Genomic DNA, 18093 nt, shown 5'->3' on the forward strand with positions numbered 1-18093 from the left:
TAGGAAGTACAAGTATCATGTCATTCTATTGTACACCTGAAAGTAACAGAATGTTATATGTCAGTTAGTTACACCTCAATAAAAAAAAATAAACACAGGAAGGTTAAACCAGAAATGAATGAATCGTTACTTATAGGGAGTGGCTGGGTATTGGGGTAGAGGGCATAGGCATGGGAGCAAGACTGTCTGGAAATAACTTTTTACATACTTTTGACTTTTAACCATGTAAAAATTTACATATTTTAAAAATTAAATTATATAAAAAAGGATAATATAAGCAAATTGTAAAGTTGAATATAAACAGAAACAACTCCCCAGAGGAAAAAAAAAATGATTCAAGTAATTTTTACACACAGTACCCTATATATCCTTAATAGGATATATTCTTTTTTAAAAAAGATTTTATTTATTTATTGGACAGAGAGAGACACAGCAAGAGAGGGAACATCAGCAGGGGGAGTGGGAGAGGGAGAGGCAGACTTCCCGCTGAACATGGAGCTTGATGCGGGGCTTGATCCCAGGACCCTGGGATCATGACCTGAGCTGAAGGCAGATGCTTATGACTGAGCCACCCAGGTGCCCCAGTAGGATATATTCTAAGCACAAACAACTGCAAAGAACTTCTGAACTTTACTTAGGTTTATTGTTGGTAGTGGTAACCACCTTGTAATTCTGAAGAGAGTCAATATATGGATGTTGGGAACCAGAGTTTTAATTGTAAGAGAAGCAAGATAGAAATATGAAATGGGGAAAAGTGAGGGAGAACCCTGTGGTGTTGGACTTGAATTAGAGGTATTAGTCTAAACTCATTATTTTTTATTTCTATTTTTTTAAATGGAAGCTCTACACCCAACGTGGGGCTTGAACTCACAGCCCCAAGACCAAGAATTGCAATGATCTACCGACCGAGCCAGCCAGGTGCCCTTTTAACTCATTATTTTTTTTAGCTCTCTCCACTGAAAGGGCCTATTAAGTAATAATGCCCCAGTTTCTAAATACCATTCCCCACTAAAAGATACCAGGGCTCCTTGGAGAAATGGCTTATATCAGGTCTGGGACAGGGAATGTACAGAGTAAGCCCAGAACATCTTGTGCCAAAAAGCAAGGAAGTACTCCAAGACTAATAACACAGGAGCCAGAGTGAAGTGGGTCCCACTGGACAAAGTTGGAACAGTTTGAGCTTCAAAAAGGATAATGATGGTGCTAGATTATGACACATTAAAATAAAAACGGGGGAAGGGAGCTAAGACTGAGTTCTTTACTGAATAAATCCACTTAATAAGTGTAGAATGAATTTGAGAATTAGAAAAATCACCCTTCTGCACTCTCCCAACATAATTGATTCAGGCAAGGATGCTAAAACCATTGGGTGAATATTCACACAATCTCAACCCCATTTAGTAATTACAAAAGGAAAAATGTGCCTTTGCAATGGAGAGATCTGGTGCTCAAATACAGCATCACCAATAGTGTGACAACCTGATGTTTGTGCCTTCTGATGGCCGGCAAAATATTTAACGTAAGTCAATTCGAAGAAACAGTGAGACGAATTCAGAATATGGAATATTTTCAAGACAATTTGCCTGGACTTTTCCCCAAAAATGTAGTGTCATGCAACACAAAGAAAAGGCTGGTGTTTCTGGATTAAGACTGAAGGGAGATTACCAAGTGCAGTGCAAGAACCGTCAGCGGATCCTGGACTAAAGTGTAAACTGCTCCAACTAGGACAACTGGGGAAATCTAAATACGAAATACGAACTGTATGTTAAATGATAATGATTTAATGTTAATTTTTAAAGATGCAATAATGATTTTGTGGTTACGTAGAAAAAATGTCTTTTTTAGGGCTGGAGAATCACATATTTGTAACCTACTTTCAAATGATTCAGAAATTAAAAAAAATAAAACCTGTAAAAATGTTAACGTTTAGTGAACCTAGGTGAAGGGTCGGCTGTTCCTTTTACTCATCTTTTTCACATTTCCCGAAAGAAACCGAGGGGGAGGGGACTCCATTTCCATGGGGAAATGTAATTCAAAACAACTTGGATAGGTACCTCTGGCACCGCGCGATTTACGGGCCAGTTTCTCCTTAAGAAAAAGAACCGAAACAGCAGACAGGAGTTCCGCTTCTCATCTTCACTTCCGCGTACCACGGCGTGGTGACCCGCGGTTACTAGGACGTACGCTACGTGACCCAGGCAGCTCCTTCTGATTGGAGGATCAGCCGTGACTCTCACCCAATGCACTGGGAATGCTCATTCAGAGATTAGTGGAAGGAGGCGGGACCAAACTTTTATTTGACCAACCGTTTCCGCATACCCAACCGCCTGATCGCGTACGGTCGAATCAAAAGCCGTTAGTAAAGTAGTGCAACCAATTCTCCTTTTTCGTAGGACGGCCGGTCTTTCCGGTTAGTTCCCCCCCCTTCCCCTCTCCCCCCTCCCCATTCCGCTTCCGGTAGGGCCTGGTGGGGTCAAGGAGCCCTGTAAGTCACTTCTGGGCGGCTACTGTTTCTATTTCCGGTCCATGGGACCAGGCTGGGATTTGCTGCTGCCCGAAGCCGCTGGTGGCACGACAGCGGCCATCATGTCGGACACGGACAGCGATGAGGATTCTGCTGGCGGCGGCCCATTTTCTTTAACCGGTTTCCTTTTCGGCAACATCAATGGAGCCGGACAGCTGGAGGGGGAAAGCGTCTTGGATGATGTGAGGGGTTGGACGTGGGTATGGGTTGGTGGTACGGCTGAGTGAGGAGAGTAGAGGGTGCTTAGAATGGAGCCCCTGTGAGAGAGAGGGCGCGGTTAAGGTAAAGAGAGGAAATGAGAAGCGGACACTATCCTAGTAGAGCGTTCATAATGTAGAGTGTGGAGGCTCAGTTCTGGGTGAGGGTGGGAAGAAGAGAGAACTGTAGGCAAGCCCTTGTAGGTCAGGGGCGCCGATGTGGGTGGCTTTGGGGATAATATTCATCCTAACAAGGCAGCCGGAAAAATAGCGTAACCTAGTGACACTGCTTTTAAACCGTTGCTGTGAGGACTTCGGAGATTTTTGAAACTGCCTGTCTTACATCGTTGACTTGAGGTGGCTCTAGAGCAAGAGGACTGGACAGAACCTGTGACAGATCGTGTGGTTCAGGCCTCAGCTCTTAGAGCAGTGAATGTTCAGACTATTTGGGGCAGACCCCTTCTGGTCCAGTGCACTTCTTGGGTAGTTTTCCCATTTTTCACTGCCATTCATGAAATTGTTTCCTGTGTCCAGATGAACCTTACCTTTCATTTAGGTTCATTTTCTCAAGGTGAAAATATTAATCACTATTCCTGTTCTGCATCACACACAAACACACAGAGGGTAGCAAAAAAAAGTTCTTCTCATCCTTTCTCTAATCCCAGTGATGCCATTTGCCTTAGCCTTCATTCGGAGAACTGTTCATTTGTTTGGTCTTGGTGATGGTTCTTTTTTTTTTTTTTTTAAAGATTTTATTTATTTTTATTTTTATTTTTTTTTTAAAGATTTTATTTATTTATTCGACAGAGATAGAGACAGCCAGCGAGAGAGGGAACACAAGCAGGGGGAGTGGGAGAGGAAGAAGCAGGCTCATAGCGGAAGAGCCTGATGTGGGGCTCGATCCCATAACGCCGGGATCACGCCCTGAGCCGAAGGCAGACGCTTAACCACTGTGCCACCCAGGCGCCCCTAAAGATTTTATTTATTTATTCGACAGAGACAGCCAGAGAGAGAGGGAACACAAGCAGGGTGGGTGGGAGAGGAAGAAGCAGGCTCCCAACGGAGGAGCCTGATGTGGGGCTCAATCCCATAACGCCGGGATCACGCCCTGAGCCAAAGGCAGATGCTTAACCCGCTGTGCCACCCAGGCGCCCCTTGGTGATGGTTCTTTGACTAATCTTTTATTAAAGTATGGTGATGAAATCGGACTTAATATGTTGATAAAGATCTGATCACTGTGGAGTTTAGTGGAAGATTTACTTTACAGTTCTGGAATGTGATGCTCCTTTTAGTACACTGCAAAGTTATATTTAATACGGATTCATAGCTTTGTGCTGGACCAGGGAAATAAGCGTTGTGATGTGGGAAGCTTAGGTTTAGTTGTTATCTTCCACTCTGGTGCTGTCCCTTTTTCAGGAGTGTAAGAAGCACTTGGCAGGCTTGGGGGCTTTGGGTCTGGGCAGCCTGATCACTGAACTCACCGCAAATGAAGAATTGACTGGGACTGATGGTGCCCTGGTAAATGATGAAGGTGAAGTGTGGGTCGTGGGGAGTAAGGAGGGAGGAGGCTAGCCACTTACCGTGTATGCACTTTTCAATGGGAATTATCTAAGGGAGTGAGAGTTACTTGCTCTTTGTTGAGATATACCTGCCCCCCCCCCCTTTTACTTATAGGGTGGATCAGGAGCACAGAAGATGCTGTGGACTATTCAGACATCAATGAGGTAGCAGAAGATGAAAGCCGAAGATACCAGCAGACAATGGGGAGCTTGCAGCCCCTTTGCCACTCAGGTGATTCTTTAGTGTCCTCAGTAGAGCACGCCAGTTCATTTTCTTGCTGTGTAGTCCATTTTGTTTCTATGTATGCTTTCTGCCATTGTTCCTGCTCTCCGTCCTTAGCTTTTCTCTTTGTTAGCTCAGTTCCATGTAGCTGCTATCTTTTTTTGTGTTCTGGGGCAGGTGTTTATTTCTCACAAACAGGTTAGTCCCAAATTCTTGGTGAATGCCAAGTAAGGATGATAATGCTTTCCTTATCGTCTGGTATTTGAGTACCTACAGGGTTCATGGCACGGTTTTAGTTGTTATTTGAACTCAGTCTTTGCTCTTAAGGACTTGGTAGTTCAAGGAGGATTAAGTATATACAATGTCATATATAAATGAGCACACATATTTGTTGGCTCCACTTTTGTTAATCACTCACCACCTATATGCTAACAGAATGCACTTAATGCTTGCTTACAATGTAGGTTTCTTTCCCTGGTATAAGGTGCTACATAAAGAATCAGAATCAGAGCTGGAAGGGGTCTTAGTGATTATTTGTTATTAACCTCATCATAGATAAAGAAAACTTGGACTTTAATAAGATGTGGGACTTTATTAAAAGTTCTATAAGTTAGGTAGTGGCAGACCTTGACTACTCAATAATTCAGGTTATTAGACTTTTATTGAGCTATTATGGACTATAAACTATGATAGTATTGTACAAAGATAATAAAATCCATTTTCTGATCTTGAGGAGCTTAGTTCTATGGTCTGGAACCTAGAGCTACTGATCATAGTTCCTTTTTTTTTTTTTTTTTACTTGTAATTGTTTACAACTTTTAGTTGAGGTATAGTTGACACATTGTTTCCACTGCCTTATACTACTTTTCACTGCTTGACACTGTTGTATGAGGTTGCTCATTGTTTGTTCCTTGTCCACCTCATTGAATTAGATTTCAGGACCAATTAATGGATTTGAGTGCTTGTTATAGAGAGAGAATTAATTGTACCACATACACGGGAGGTAACCCAGAAAAATAGAAGATACAGGTCTCACAATCATGGATATTATTATCATTTGGGGAAGATGGGATAAACAAACGTGAAGCATAATTATTTATAACAAAAAGACATAAGCCAGCTACAGGCTCATATTTCTGTATAGAGTATTGTATTTCATTTCAAGAGGTTGACAGAATATTTAAGACAAATATTGTAACTGTTATTTTTGGGCATCCTGACTTAGGCTAAGGGGGAGGCGGTAGCTCTGATTTTCAGGGAATATTGGAATTTTCAGGTTTGGGTTTATTGTCTTGGATAGGGATGTTAAGGAAGAGGACGAATGGGGGTGTCCTAGTTGGGTTTTATGAGCTGACCTAGAAAATCTAGGAGGATGCTGCATTTGGTAGTCTTAGTACTTTGGGATGCTCATTTCTAAGTTCTCTTACTCAGTGAAGGTGCCTTCACTTGTGTCCTAACTTCCTCCTTCTCTGGCACTGGCCCCTTCACGTGGCTTGATTTACAAGGATTCTCTGGAATAATTGAAAGTGGGTGGATGTCATTAGAAAAGATGTCATGGAGGTGAATTTTGAGCAAAAGTTCGAAAGACAGGGTTTCATGGAGAGGAAGCAGCAGGGCATTTTGGTTTGAAAACGTGTCTTGTCTAAAGGTTTGGAGATAGAAATAAGTGAATAGTGCAGGGGGAATTGGCCAGCAGGTTTTCCTGAAAGGAGTGGAAAACATACGGCTAGATAGTAAGGACCAAGGGGAGAGCAGTTTGACAGCATTTGATGTGTATGCCTTACTTGGGATTTGATGTCATAAAGGATTGTAAACCAACATTGATTGTTGAGTAAGGGGCAGGGTGGTATAATGAAAAGAAAATGGACTTTGGAGTCAGAATGATAGGTTCAAGTCCCAGCTCCAAATATATATATAGTTTGATCCTAGGAAAGTTGCTCAGTCTTTGAGGCTTAGATTTGTAATGATGCCTAAGTTTTCTTGTCGGCAATAAAGGTGATAATACCTCATTAATGGGTCTTATGTGGGAATTTAAGTTCATTATCACGGGGTATGAAAGCACCTACATAGTACAGTGTCATGGTGGATGCTCTGTAAATGTTGCCTTTCCTTCCTTTTTTTTTTTTTTTTTAAGATTTTATTTATTTATTTGACCGAGAGAGACAGTGAGAGGGAACACAAGCAAGGGGAGTGTGAGAGGGAGAAGCAGGCTTCCTGCCGAGCAGGGAGCCCGATGCAGGGCTGAGCCACCCAGGCGCCCCTTGCCTTTCCTTCCTAAATGAAAATGAGAAGTGATACTTGTTGCTTGGGGTTTTAATTAGAAAAAGGGTAAAGGTCCAGACTAACTTGGAGACTGTTCTTGTAGGCTAGATGTAAAGCAATCGAGTAGGGTGGCAATTGTGGAAAATGCTAAGCAGAATTAAACTTGAGAGTTGCTGATAAAACATCAGTAGAACTGGTAAATAAGGAAGTGCATTAGAAAGAATATAGGCTTTGTTGTTCAACCAGCCTTGAATTCTAGCTTTGTCATTTAAAACTGTGTGACCCTGAGTAAGTCGCTTCACTATCTCAGAATAATTCCTGCTTTGCCAACATTCTTGGGAGAATTATAAAGTAACTACAAATACCTGGCATATAATGGGAACTAAGTAAATGGGATTGCTATAATGACTGCTGTTAATGATTGATTGGAAAAGGTGTGTTGTGGGGGGATAAGAGATTGATGGAGGAGACAGGAGACTTCAAGTCCTAAGCTGGGAAAATGAGGATGGAGGTGGTATTGATAGTAAGGAAAGGGAGTTTTAAAGAGGTGAAGGATATTTCAGTGTAATGAGAGATGCAGTTGTGGAATATCTGAGTGGAAAGGCTCTTTTTTTAAAAAAATATTTTTTATTTATTTGAGAGAGAGAGGGACAAAGCATGAGCAGGGGAAAGAGGCAGGAGAGGGGGAAGCAGACTCCCTGCTGAGTAGGGAACCTGATGGAGGGCTCGATCCCAGGACCCTGAGATCATGATCTGAGCCAAAGGCAGGTGTTAAACTGACTAAGCCTTCCAGGCACCCCTGAGTGGAAAGGTTCTCTAGGCAGCAGAACATGCAGTGTGATTGTAGAGGGGTAAGTCAGGGCAAGACCTACAGATTTGTGTTTAATCTGGATTAAGGGTGATTCTTGAGTGAGGGAATGCAACTTGTGTAGAGGAATAAAAGCAGAGTGTTCACCATCAGGTGTTGAGTGATCCCAGAGGTTAAAGGTCAGTAAAAAGAACAACAAACTGCAGAAGGTAGACAAAAAAATGTGTCAAAGATTTGGGGTGTGGGAAGAGAGAAAGTCTAGTCTTTTTTTTTTTTTTTTTTTAAAAGATTTTATTTATTTATTCNTTTATTTATTCGACAGAGATAGAGACAGCCAGCGAGAAAGGGAACACAAGCAGGGGGAGTGGGAGAGGAAGAAGCAGGCTCATAGCAGAGGAGCCTGATGTGGGGCTCCGATCCCATAACGCCGGGATCACGCCCTGAGCTGAAGGCAGACGCTTAACCGCTGTGCCACCCAGGCGCCCCAGAGAGAAAGTCTAGTCTTAAACTGACAGAGAAGAAAGAATGTTAAATTCAATTATGAGATTGAGCAGGATGAAAATAAAAAATCAAATAGGATTTGATCAGGAGAAGGAACAAAGGTTTTAAACAGTTCTTGGGCGGGGGCGCCTGGGTGGCTCAGTCATTAAGCGTCTGCCTTCGGCTCAGGTTATGATCCCGGGGTCCTGGGATCGAGCCCGCATCGGGCTCCCTGCTCAGTGGGAAGCCTGCTTCTCCCTCTCCCACTCCGCCTGCTTGTGTTCCCTCTCTCGCTGTATCTCTCTCTGTCAAATAAATAAAATCTTAAAAAATAAACAGTTCCTGGGCGTTCCCTAAGTTTCTGTATGAGATATACATAGTGTTCTGGTATTTGGTGGTATTGTGTCATCATCTCTTTCTGAAGGCAGAAGCTGCACCTCCTGTGTGTTCTTAAGGGATCTGTTTAGTGTTTCACATGGTGCTTTAAATTCTTGTGTAACAAAGGAACTCAGAGCTCTTGTGTGACATTCTGGATATTGAGATCATCCTCCTGGTTTCATTAGATTATGATGGAGATGACTATGATGCTGACTGTGAAGACATTGACTGCAAGTTGATGCCTCCTCCACCTCCACCCCCAGGACCAATGAAGAAGGATAAGGACCAGGATCCACTTACCGGTGGTAAGTGGAGACTCTTTTTTTGTCCAAGGAACAAGTTCCATTTATAGATCTAGGTTTTTGGCCTACCCATAGGGAGCTATTAAAATTAAGCTGCTAGGAAAGGATACATCTTCTGGAAGTGATTCATACAATTTTAAAATTTTAATGTCAAAGGGAAGTTTTACTTTTGAAACATTTGGCAACAGTATTTTTTTTTTTTTAAGATTTTATTTATTTATTCGACAGAGAGACAGAGACAGCCAGCGAGAGAGGGAACACAAGCAGGGGGAGTGGGAGAGGAAGAAGCAGGCTCATAGCAGAAGAGCCTGATGTGGGGCTCGATCCCACAACGCCGGGATCACGCCCTGAGCCGAAGGCAGACGCTTAACCGCTGTGCCACCCAGGCGCCCCTTGGCAACAGTATTTTAACAGTTACTCAACAAAAAGTAGTTTAGGTCAGTGGTTCTCAAATCTAGCTGCCCGTCACAGTCATCCCAGGCCTTTAAAAAAAAATACAGATTTCTGACTCTCACCCAGAGAGTCTGATTCTGAAGATCTGGGATAGAGCCCAGGAATTTCCAAGTGTTCTCCAAGTAATTGCTGGTGCAACCGATCTGCATATTGGTATTTGGAAACTACCTGTCTAGATGACTGTCTTTAAAAGAAATGAGTAAATGGGGGAAGGCATCCTAGAATGGGCATAAATCATAAAGGGCCAACTACCAGATTCAGAGATTTCAAAGGCAAGGGCTTTAGCGATCCTCTCCACTTTTCCTGTGTCAGCCACAATAGTTACTCTGTCCTAGGCTAGGAGATTGCGGAAGAACAGTATTTTTGATCTCCTGTATTTTGAGAATTATGTTAGCCTAAATTCCTCCTATTAGAGTTTTAGCCATTTTTGCCTTAGTCTGCAGGCTAAATAACATCTGATAACTTTATGTCCTGAATTTTATTTTATGTTCAACAACTTCATTATCATCCTGTGGGCCTAAATTCTTAGTTTATGGGTCCCCAAAGTAGAAATGATAAGGCCTGATTGGTATAAAAGTGCTACATAATTCTGCTATTGATCACATTCCTTTAATATATGTGTAGAAAGTAGTAAATGTAGTAATAGTGTTTGTTTTCTCTCATCACAACCCTAGGGTACCGGGTACAAGGTGAGTTGGGGATGGTGGGAGATAATGAGTTGGAATGAGTTTTCTGGGTTGCATACTAGTAATCTGGGTGCTTGGAACTATATCCCCTGCCACTGAGCCATGCATATAGCCTAGAGTGGGTACTGGCTGAATCAGAGGAAATATGCTCACAGTTACATGCCAAAGGGGTTTCTCTTCCTTGTTGCAGTGTCTGAGGATGGAGAAGGCATCATCTTGCCCTCCATCATTGCCCCTTCCTCTTTGGCCTCAGAGAAAGTGGACTTCAGTAGTTCCTCTGACTCAGAATCTGAGATGGGACCTCAGGAAGCAACACAGGCAGAATCTGAAGATGGAAAGCTGACCCTACCATTGGCTGGGATTATGCAGCATGATGCCACCAAGCTGTTGCCGAGTGTCACAGAACTTTTCCCGGAATTTCGGCCTGGGAAGGTACCTTCCATGGAGAATGCCCCCACATTGCAAACCACTGACCTCTCCTAAATGCTGAGTTCTTTTGCTAAGATGTTGAATATAGAATGGATAAGATTTAAGCGTTTCCTTATTCAGTGACATTGTATTAGGTCTTTTTTATAAAGTTGTATGCATTGATGATAGTACATGTGATTTACGTAGTTCTCATTTGAAATTGTCCTTGTTGTCTGAAAAGAACGAGTGCAAATTACTAAGGGATACTTCTTTACTTTCTTGGTAGATGTTATAACTCTGAATTCAGCGCTCCTCGGTCCCTCCCCCACAGCCTAGTAGACCCCTCAAGGGAGTTTGCAGACCTAGACGCTGCTGCTTTCCCATCAGATGTTGAGTCTTTTGAGTCTCTTGTGTTCTAGGTATTACGCTTCCTACGTCTTTTCGGACCAGGGAAGAATGTCCCATCTGTTTGGCGGAGCGCTCGGAGAAAGAGGAAGAAGAAGCACCGTGAGCTGATACAGGAAGAGCAGATCCAGGAGGTGGAGTGTTTGGTAGAGTCAGAAGTCAGCCAGAAGTCTTTGTGGAACTATGACTACGCTCCACCACCACCTCCAGAGCAGTGTCTCTCTGATGACGAAGTAGGCAAAATGGAGACCTGGGATTGAGACCTACAAGAGGAACACATGAGTTCTCCCTAGCTTATCTCTAAATTGGAAATTCCACCTTAGCAGGCAGAGTCCTGTGCTGATTATGCAAGAGTAATCTTGAGTTCAGTTTTAGCGGCTGTCCCTTCCCTGTATAGTAGAAAAGTATCGCGGGCCAGCACTGGTGAATAGGAGTTTGCTAGGCAGAGTGTGCCATGATCTAGCTCCATTGTTCACATTCTAATTCCAGTCCTGTTGAAGAATCATCCTTATAGTTCCTCTGACTTCCCTTCCTCGCTGTGGACTCCCTATAGCTCTAGGACTTCTGGGATCAGGAAATCCTCCTTCCCTCCTGCTTTGTTCTGTTACAGATTACAATGATGGCTCCTGTTGAGTCCAAGTTTTCCCAGTCACCTGGAGATACAGATAAAGTGACAGATACCAAACCAAGAGTGGCTGAGTGGCGTTACGGGCCTGCTCGGCTGTGGTATGATATGCTGGGTGTCCCTGAAGATGGCAGTGGGTTTGATTATGGCTTCAAACTGAGAAAAATGGACCATGAACCTGTGATGAAATGTAGAGTAATGGAGGTAAGTGACACTGGTATGTAAGAAAGGAATCTGCTCCCAGGGCCCTTTCCATTTTACTTAACTTTGCTTTCTAGTTGGGGAGATACCAGATAGGGTGTCTTCAGTGGGCTATGGAGGTTCTAAGCCTTATGCTTGTTAACAGTATGTCGCCCTGGCGACTAGACCCCATCGCAAGGATTCTGTTCGGGCAGTGAGTGCTGCGCTAGACCAGCAGCGGGAGGAGGCAGACATTGCTCCATTATCAGGTTCTTCTTTCAAGTCAGGGACTACATTCGATGTGTCTGATGGGGGATCTGGGGTGGGAGCTTCGACCAGTGACCGTTCAGGGATTTGTTGTTCCTTTTCTGTTTCTGTAGGACTTTAGGAAACTTGAGGAAAACAGCATGGACCTTCTGGCTGATGAAAACTTCCTGATGGTGACACAGCTGCATTGGGAGGATGATATCATCTGGGATGGGGAGGATGTCAAACACAAAGGAACAAAACCTCAGCGTGCAAGCCTGGCAGGCTGGCTTCCTTCCAGCATGACTAGGAATGCCATGGCCTACAACGTTCAGCAAGGTGTGCTTCCGTGCCAGCTGTGTCTAGCACACTGCCCTTCATCTCAGTTATCCTGAGTGGGTTTAGCTGTACTCTTTTCTGCTCCTGAGGGACAGCAAAATGTTTTGGACCTGAGCCCTGATTCTAGCCCGTAATAAGTTGTACACTTATTTTTTTTTAAAGATTTTATTTATTTATTTGACAGAGATAGAGACAGCCAGCGAGAGAGGGAACACAGGGAGAGTGGGGGAGGAAGCAGGCTCATAGCAGAGGAGCCTGATGTGGGGCTCGATCCCGTAACGCCGGGATCGCGCCCTGAGCCGAAGGCAGATGCTTAACTGCTGTGCCACCCAGGCACCCCTAAGTTGTACACTATTAACAAGCTAGGATGGACTCTGATTTCTCATTAGAAAAATGTGAAAACCACTTTGAAGCTCATGGTTTTTCTGAACTAGAACAAGGTTTTATCTCTGTGGTCTACTTCTGTTTTCAAAGCCAGCCTCTTTATCTTTATCATGCTAGAATTTTCTTTTTCTCTCCCTAAGTATGCAAAAAAAAAAAAAAAGTACGTCATGCTTAATGTAGAAAACTTTGAAAATAGAATACAGTGCCAAAAATCACTGATAATCCAGCTATCCAGAGATGATCTACTATTAAGTTTTCGGTGTACTTTGTTTTTGGTTTTCTGTCGTGTGTGTGTGTGTGTGTGTGTAGTTGAGCTCATTTCTGTAGGCAGTTTTGTATACCGTGCTTTTCACTTGACATCAGTATTACTCTGTGTCATTTAAAGTTCTTTATAAAAATGTTTAATGACATGGGAAACTCAAGTAAAAAAGAAAAAAACCGTAAAGTGACATATGGGATACCCTGTTTATTTAAGTGGGAAATACACAATGTATAATCATAGAAGGCTGACTGAAAGGAAATGCACTATGGGATTCACAGTGGTTATTTCTGGTTTGTGAGATCACAAACAGCTTCAGTTTCCTTTATATTTTTCTGTATTTCCCTTCAGTTAACCTGGATTACTTTTATAATCTAGAGGAAAACAAAAATGTCTTTAATTTTTAAATCTAAAAGGTTTTTTCCCTTCTCTCGTTCTATCTTGAATGCTTTGCTGGTTGCATAGTATTCTTATGTAGACGTTTTCATAATTTACCAATAGTTACTGTATTTTTAATGTATATTTTACTACCATTTAACGTTAGTATATTTTACCATATCATTTCTTATGATTTCTTTAGCCAGTCCCTTATTAAACACACATGGCTGTTTAAATTTTGAGTCTTAAGAAAAATATGAACAACTTCACTAACATTTACTCCTTTTCCTTTTGCTAGAATCCTGATTGAAAGGAGCATAGTTGTTTTGTCTGTTATTGAGTGTTTCCTCCTTTTCCGAGTAGGTTTTGCAGCCACCCTGGATGATGACAAACCTTGGTACTCTATCTTTCCCATTGACAATGAGGAGCTGGTGTATGGACGCTGGGAGGACAATATCATTTGGGATGCTCAGGCCATGCCCCGGCTGTTGGAGCCTCCTGTTTTGACACTTGATCCCAATGATGAGAACCTCATTTTGGGTATGGTATTGGCAGGGACCAGTGTTCCTTCTCCGTAATTGACAGCTTGGTGCTAATGTCAAGGAACAGGGAAATCAGAAGGGTTGGGAAGGTCAAGACTAGAAGCTTCTCGGGGGTGCCTGGCTGGCTTATTCAGTGGAGCAGGTGACTCTTGATCTCAGGGTCGTGAGTTCCAGCCTCACATTGGGTGTGGAGCCTACTTTAAAAAACTGAAAGACTAGAACTTCTAGGTAGCAGTTGAGAGAGCAGAGTTGTGGCTGTTAGTTTCTAGTATTTATGTTTTGCTTAGGGAAAACTCCTAGTGTAGGAATATTGAAAAGTAGTATCTCTTGAGATTTCAGGAGTGTAGTTTGGTTAGAGGGAATCACCTACTAGAAGTGGTCTGGGTTGGGATGAAAGATCTGGTTAGAAAGCACAAAGATATCTGTAGGAAAGGTGAAGCTTCAGGGATAGTATCTCCAGAGTGACTTTTGTTTCATCCTTAGAAATTCCTGATGAGAAGGAAGAGGCCACCTCCAACTCCCCTTCCAAGGAGAGTAAGAAGGAATCATCTCTGAAGAAGAGTCGAATTCTGTTAGGGAAAACAGGGGTCATCAAGGAGGAACCACAGCAGGTCTGCCCAGGGAAAAGGGACTTAGGCTGTTTAGAAGAACAGAGAAAGATAATGGAGAAGGGTAGTCTAAGGTTTATTTGATGTCTGTTTGATGTTCCATCATTAGAACATGTCTCAGCCAGAAGTGAAAGATCCATGGAATCTCTCCAATGATGAATATTACTACCCCAAGCAGCAGGGTCTTCGAGGCACCTTTGGAGGAAATATTATCCAGGTAAAAGCATTTTTTTCTGTGATGGATGGGAACCACTGCCTTGTTTTGATGGAGGATATGGGTAACTCTTGCCTAGGCTGGAGTTAGTATTTAATTTGAACCCTGTATTTCCTGTCTTAGCACTCGATTCCTGCTGTGGAATTACGCCAGCCCTTCTTTCCTACCCATATGGGGCCCATCAAACTTCGGCAGTTCCATCGCCCACCTCTGAAGAAATACTCCTTCGGGGCACTCTCTCAGCCAGGTCCCCACTCAGTCCAGCCCTTGCTAAAACACATCAAAAAGAAGGCTAAGGTATGACTGAGCTCTGTTTAGGAAAAAAACAGCTGTAAAAGACACTGGAGTACAAATTGGGGAAATGGACTTGATATTAATGATATTCGGAAATTACTTTTTTCTCAGATGTGATAGAATGTTATTGTAGTTATTTAGGAGAATGTCCTTATTCTTAGAGGATGCATGTGAAAATACTTAAGGGTGAAGTGTCATGGTGACTGTAGCTTTCAGAAATGATTCCGGGGGCGCCTGGGTGGTTCAGTTGGTTGAGCATCTGCCTTCGTCTCAGGTTATGATCCCCGGGTTCTGGGATCGAGCCCCGCATCGGCCTCACTGCTCAATGGGGAGCCTGCTTCTCCCTTTCCCTCTGCCTGCTGCTCACCCGCTTGTGCACGCGCCTTCTCTCTCTCTCAAATAAATAAAATCTTTGAAAAAATGATGCAGCAAAATCTATAGAGATAATTTTAGATAAAACAAGGTAAAATATAAAGTTATATCTAGGTGGTGGGATAGTAAGTATTCATAGTTTCAACTTCATGGTTGAAAATTTTTGCAATGAAGTTTAAAAAAAGGGGAGGCAAGGGGCGCCTGGGTGGCACAGCGGTTAAGCGTCTGCCTTCGGCTCAGGGCGTGATCCCGGCGTTGTGGGATCGAGCCCCACATCGGGCTCTTTCACTGTGAGCCTGCTTCTTCCTCTCCCACTCCCCCTGCTTGTGTTCCCTCTCTCGCTGGCTGTTTCTATCTCTGTCAAATAAATAAATAAAATCTTAAAAAAAAAAAAGGGGGAGGCAAAATCATTTTTGGTGTCATTGTCTCAGAATGAACATCAGTTTGTACTTCTTGTCAGGAATTGAACTGTATTCTCTTTGTTCTGGTCAGATGAGAGAACAAGAGAGACAAGCTTCTGGTGGTGGAGAGATGTTTTTTATGCGCACACCTCAGGACCTCACAGGCAAAGATGGAGATCTTATTCTTGCAGAATACAGTGAGGAAAATGGACCATTAATGATGCAGGTTGGCATGGCAACCAAGATAAAAAACTACTATAAGCGGGTGAGTCTCAGAAAACTTTCGCTATTAATAGAGTTGTAATTACATATCCAGCAATAGTCTGCAAACATATATTTTGTCTGTGTTATGATGTAAATTTCTTGGGAGAAAGAAGTGGTATCCTTTTTGTCGTTAGTAACAGTAAAATGCTATGCTCAAGGAGTATCTTGTGTAGGCTTATTGATTCTGTTCGGTGGTAGTAACTGGGTCTTCTGTGTTCCTTCTAGAAACCTGGAAAAGATCCCGGAGCCCCAGATTGTAAATATGGAGAAACTGTTTACTGCCATACATCTCCCTTCCTGGGCTCTCTCCATCCTGGCCAATTACTGCAGGTGAGGGATTCTTTCCTGTTACAACTCTTTCTTAAGGAACTTGACAGGTGAGGAGCTAGTCAGCCCAGAAAGAACCAGTTCTAGTTGATTGAGGTACTACTTATATATCAAGTATGGGGAGGATCAGTATAATCCCCAAATGATTCTAATCCCCAATTTTTCTTTTGATCTTTTTAGTAAAACTGGCTCCTAATAATGTTATTTGTAAATTAAATTTGAAGTAGTTTTTGGAAAACACACACTGGTCCAGAAACACTTGGGTGGTATGCGGAAGTCAATCTGGGATTAATAATTTACTGTAGTTAGTTAATGAGTATTTAATTTGTATCTGCAGAATTGGTATGTTTTCATTGTGTTAGTCATGGTCATTTTGAGGTATTAAAGCACACCTGAACCATGCCATTTACAGTCCTTGGCCATAAAGTGTTTCCCGCCCCCCCCCCCTTTTGTTCTGATTTGTGTAGAGAGGCCCTCTGGCAACTTAGCTTTTACATGTTTTGTTAAAGAGAAGTACAGAGGTGCACAAATAATGTGAGGACATCTCTAGCATTCTGCTACCTTGTTTTTTGTCCTCCATTTCTCTTGGTAGTCTTAACCACTTTTCCTCCTCTTAATAGCTAGTGTATTCTATTACTACTATTGCTTATTCTCCCAAAGCATCTTTAGACTGTTCCTGGCCTTCCTCTCCCTATAACTTTCTGTTGACGTTTTCTACCAATCTCTCCCTTTCTTTTGTGGCTACCTTTATAGTCTCTTAAAGATCTTTTTTTATCAGGGCACCTGGGTGGCTCAGTTGGTTCAGTGTCTGCCTTCGGCTCAGGTCATGATCCCAGGGTCCTGGGATCGAGCCCCACATTGCATCAGGCTCCCTGCCCAGTGGGGAGCCCACTTCTCCCTCTCCCTCTGCTGCTCCCCCTGCTTGTGCTTTCTCTCGCTCGCTCTCCCACTCTCTCTCCCACTCTCTGTCAAATGCATAAATAAAATCTTTAAAAAAATCCTCTTTTATCTTTTATAATTGTTTTTCTCCCCATTTCATATTTAAAATTTTCTTCCCCCCCATACTTAAAATTTTCTGTCCACATCCATATATTAAAGATTTTCTCTCTTTCTGATTTTCTGAGAAGTCTTTCCTTCGAATCACAGGCTTGATTGGTCCTCATCTGGCTGATACTTAAGCAAGCTCAAATGTTTCTGTCCTGTATGTTTAGTCTGCCTTTTCTAGCACACTTTCTCCCCCATTAGTTTTTGGTTTTGTCATTTTATTTACTTTACAAATGTTTTGATCTTACTTATATTCTGTCAGGAGCTATGCTGGGGCCCTAGGGTAGTAATATAGTACTTGTTAGTTTATAAAGTGATCTTTCCATATAATCACAGCAGTCCTGCAAGGTATAGGCATTTTAAATAGTATCTCTGTTTTATAGATGAGGACAGTTAAGCTCAGAGATACTAAATAACTAATCTGACATCATACAGTGAGTAGCAGAGTCAGTGTCATCTGAAACCAAATCTTGTAGTTTCCCTACTACTGACTCTTAAAGATAGCCAGTGGGTAAAAAATTACTTTCTAATCCTGTTTGACGTTCCATATTCCAATTTGTTTATATTATTGGATAGGTTTTAGATGGCATTATGGGGATAGAGTGCGAACAAGCTTGATTTCCCTTTCTCATTAGTTGACTAAATTTCCTAGGGATTTCTCTGTATATAATTTTTGTGTTTTTACTTTTGTTAGGCATTTGAGAACAATCTTTTTCGTGCCCCAATTTATCTTCATAAGATGCCAGAAACTGACTTCCTTATCATTCGGACAAGACAAGGTTACTATATTCGGGAATTAGTGGATATTTTTGTGGTCGGCCAGCAGTGCCCCTTGTTTGAAGTTCCTGGGCCCAACTCCAAAAGGGCTAATACACATATTCGAGACTTTCTTCAGGTAAGAATGACAGAACAGGGAGGTGGGTCAGGATGC

The 18093-nt window shown here is 42.5% G+C and overlaps 1 protein-coding gene across 11 annotated transcripts in view; it reads left to right on the plus strand.

Annotated features, from left to right (window-relative positions):
- Window positions 1–2450: 2450 nt before the first annotated feature.
- The window catches only part of TAF1 (TATA-box binding protein associated factor 1), a 72749-nt gene continuing 57106 nt past the window's right edge, over window positions 2451–18093 (plus strand). For 4 of the 11 annotated variants that reach the window (XM_019809740.2, XM_034649843.1, XM_019809741.2 and 1 more), the window contains exons 1-15: window positions 2451–2706; window positions 4138–4252; window positions 4396–4512; window positions 8617–8736; window positions 10063–10304; window positions 10700–10918; window positions 11296–11514; window positions 11871–12075; window positions 13460–13636; window positions 14122–14249; window positions 14356–14463; window positions 14584–14757; window positions 15619–15792; window positions 16017–16121; window positions 17857–18057. In XM_019809740.2, coding sequence (XP_019665299.1) covers window positions 2527–2706; window positions 4138–4252; window positions 4396–4512; window positions 8617–8736; window positions 10063–10304; window positions 10700–10918; window positions 11296–11514; window positions 11871–12075; window positions 13460–13636; window positions 14122–14249; window positions 14356–14463; window positions 14584–14757; window positions 15619–15792; window positions 16017–16121; window positions 17857–18057 — 2484 coding nt within the window. In that variant the 5' untranslated portion in view covers window positions 2451–2526. The remainder of the gene's footprint in view (window positions 2707–4137; window positions 4253–4395; window positions 4513–8616; window positions 8737–10062; window positions 10305–10699; window positions 10919–11295; window positions 11515–11870; window positions 12076–13459; window positions 13637–14121; window positions 14250–14355; window positions 14464–14583; window positions 14758–15618; window positions 15793–16016; window positions 16122–17856; window positions 18058–18093) is intronic. The other 7 variants (XM_034649841.1, XM_034649842.1, XM_002929056.4 and 4 more) reach the window with 5 other exon arrangements.

The sequence above is a fragment of the Ailuropoda melanoleuca genome, chromosome X (assembly GCF_002007445.2).
Source record: "Ailuropoda melanoleuca isolate Jingjing chromosome X, ASM200744v2, whole genome shotgun sequence".
Classification (NCBI taxonomy): domain Eukaryota; kingdom Metazoa; phylum Chordata; class Mammalia; order Carnivora; family Ursidae; genus Ailuropoda; species Ailuropoda melanoleuca.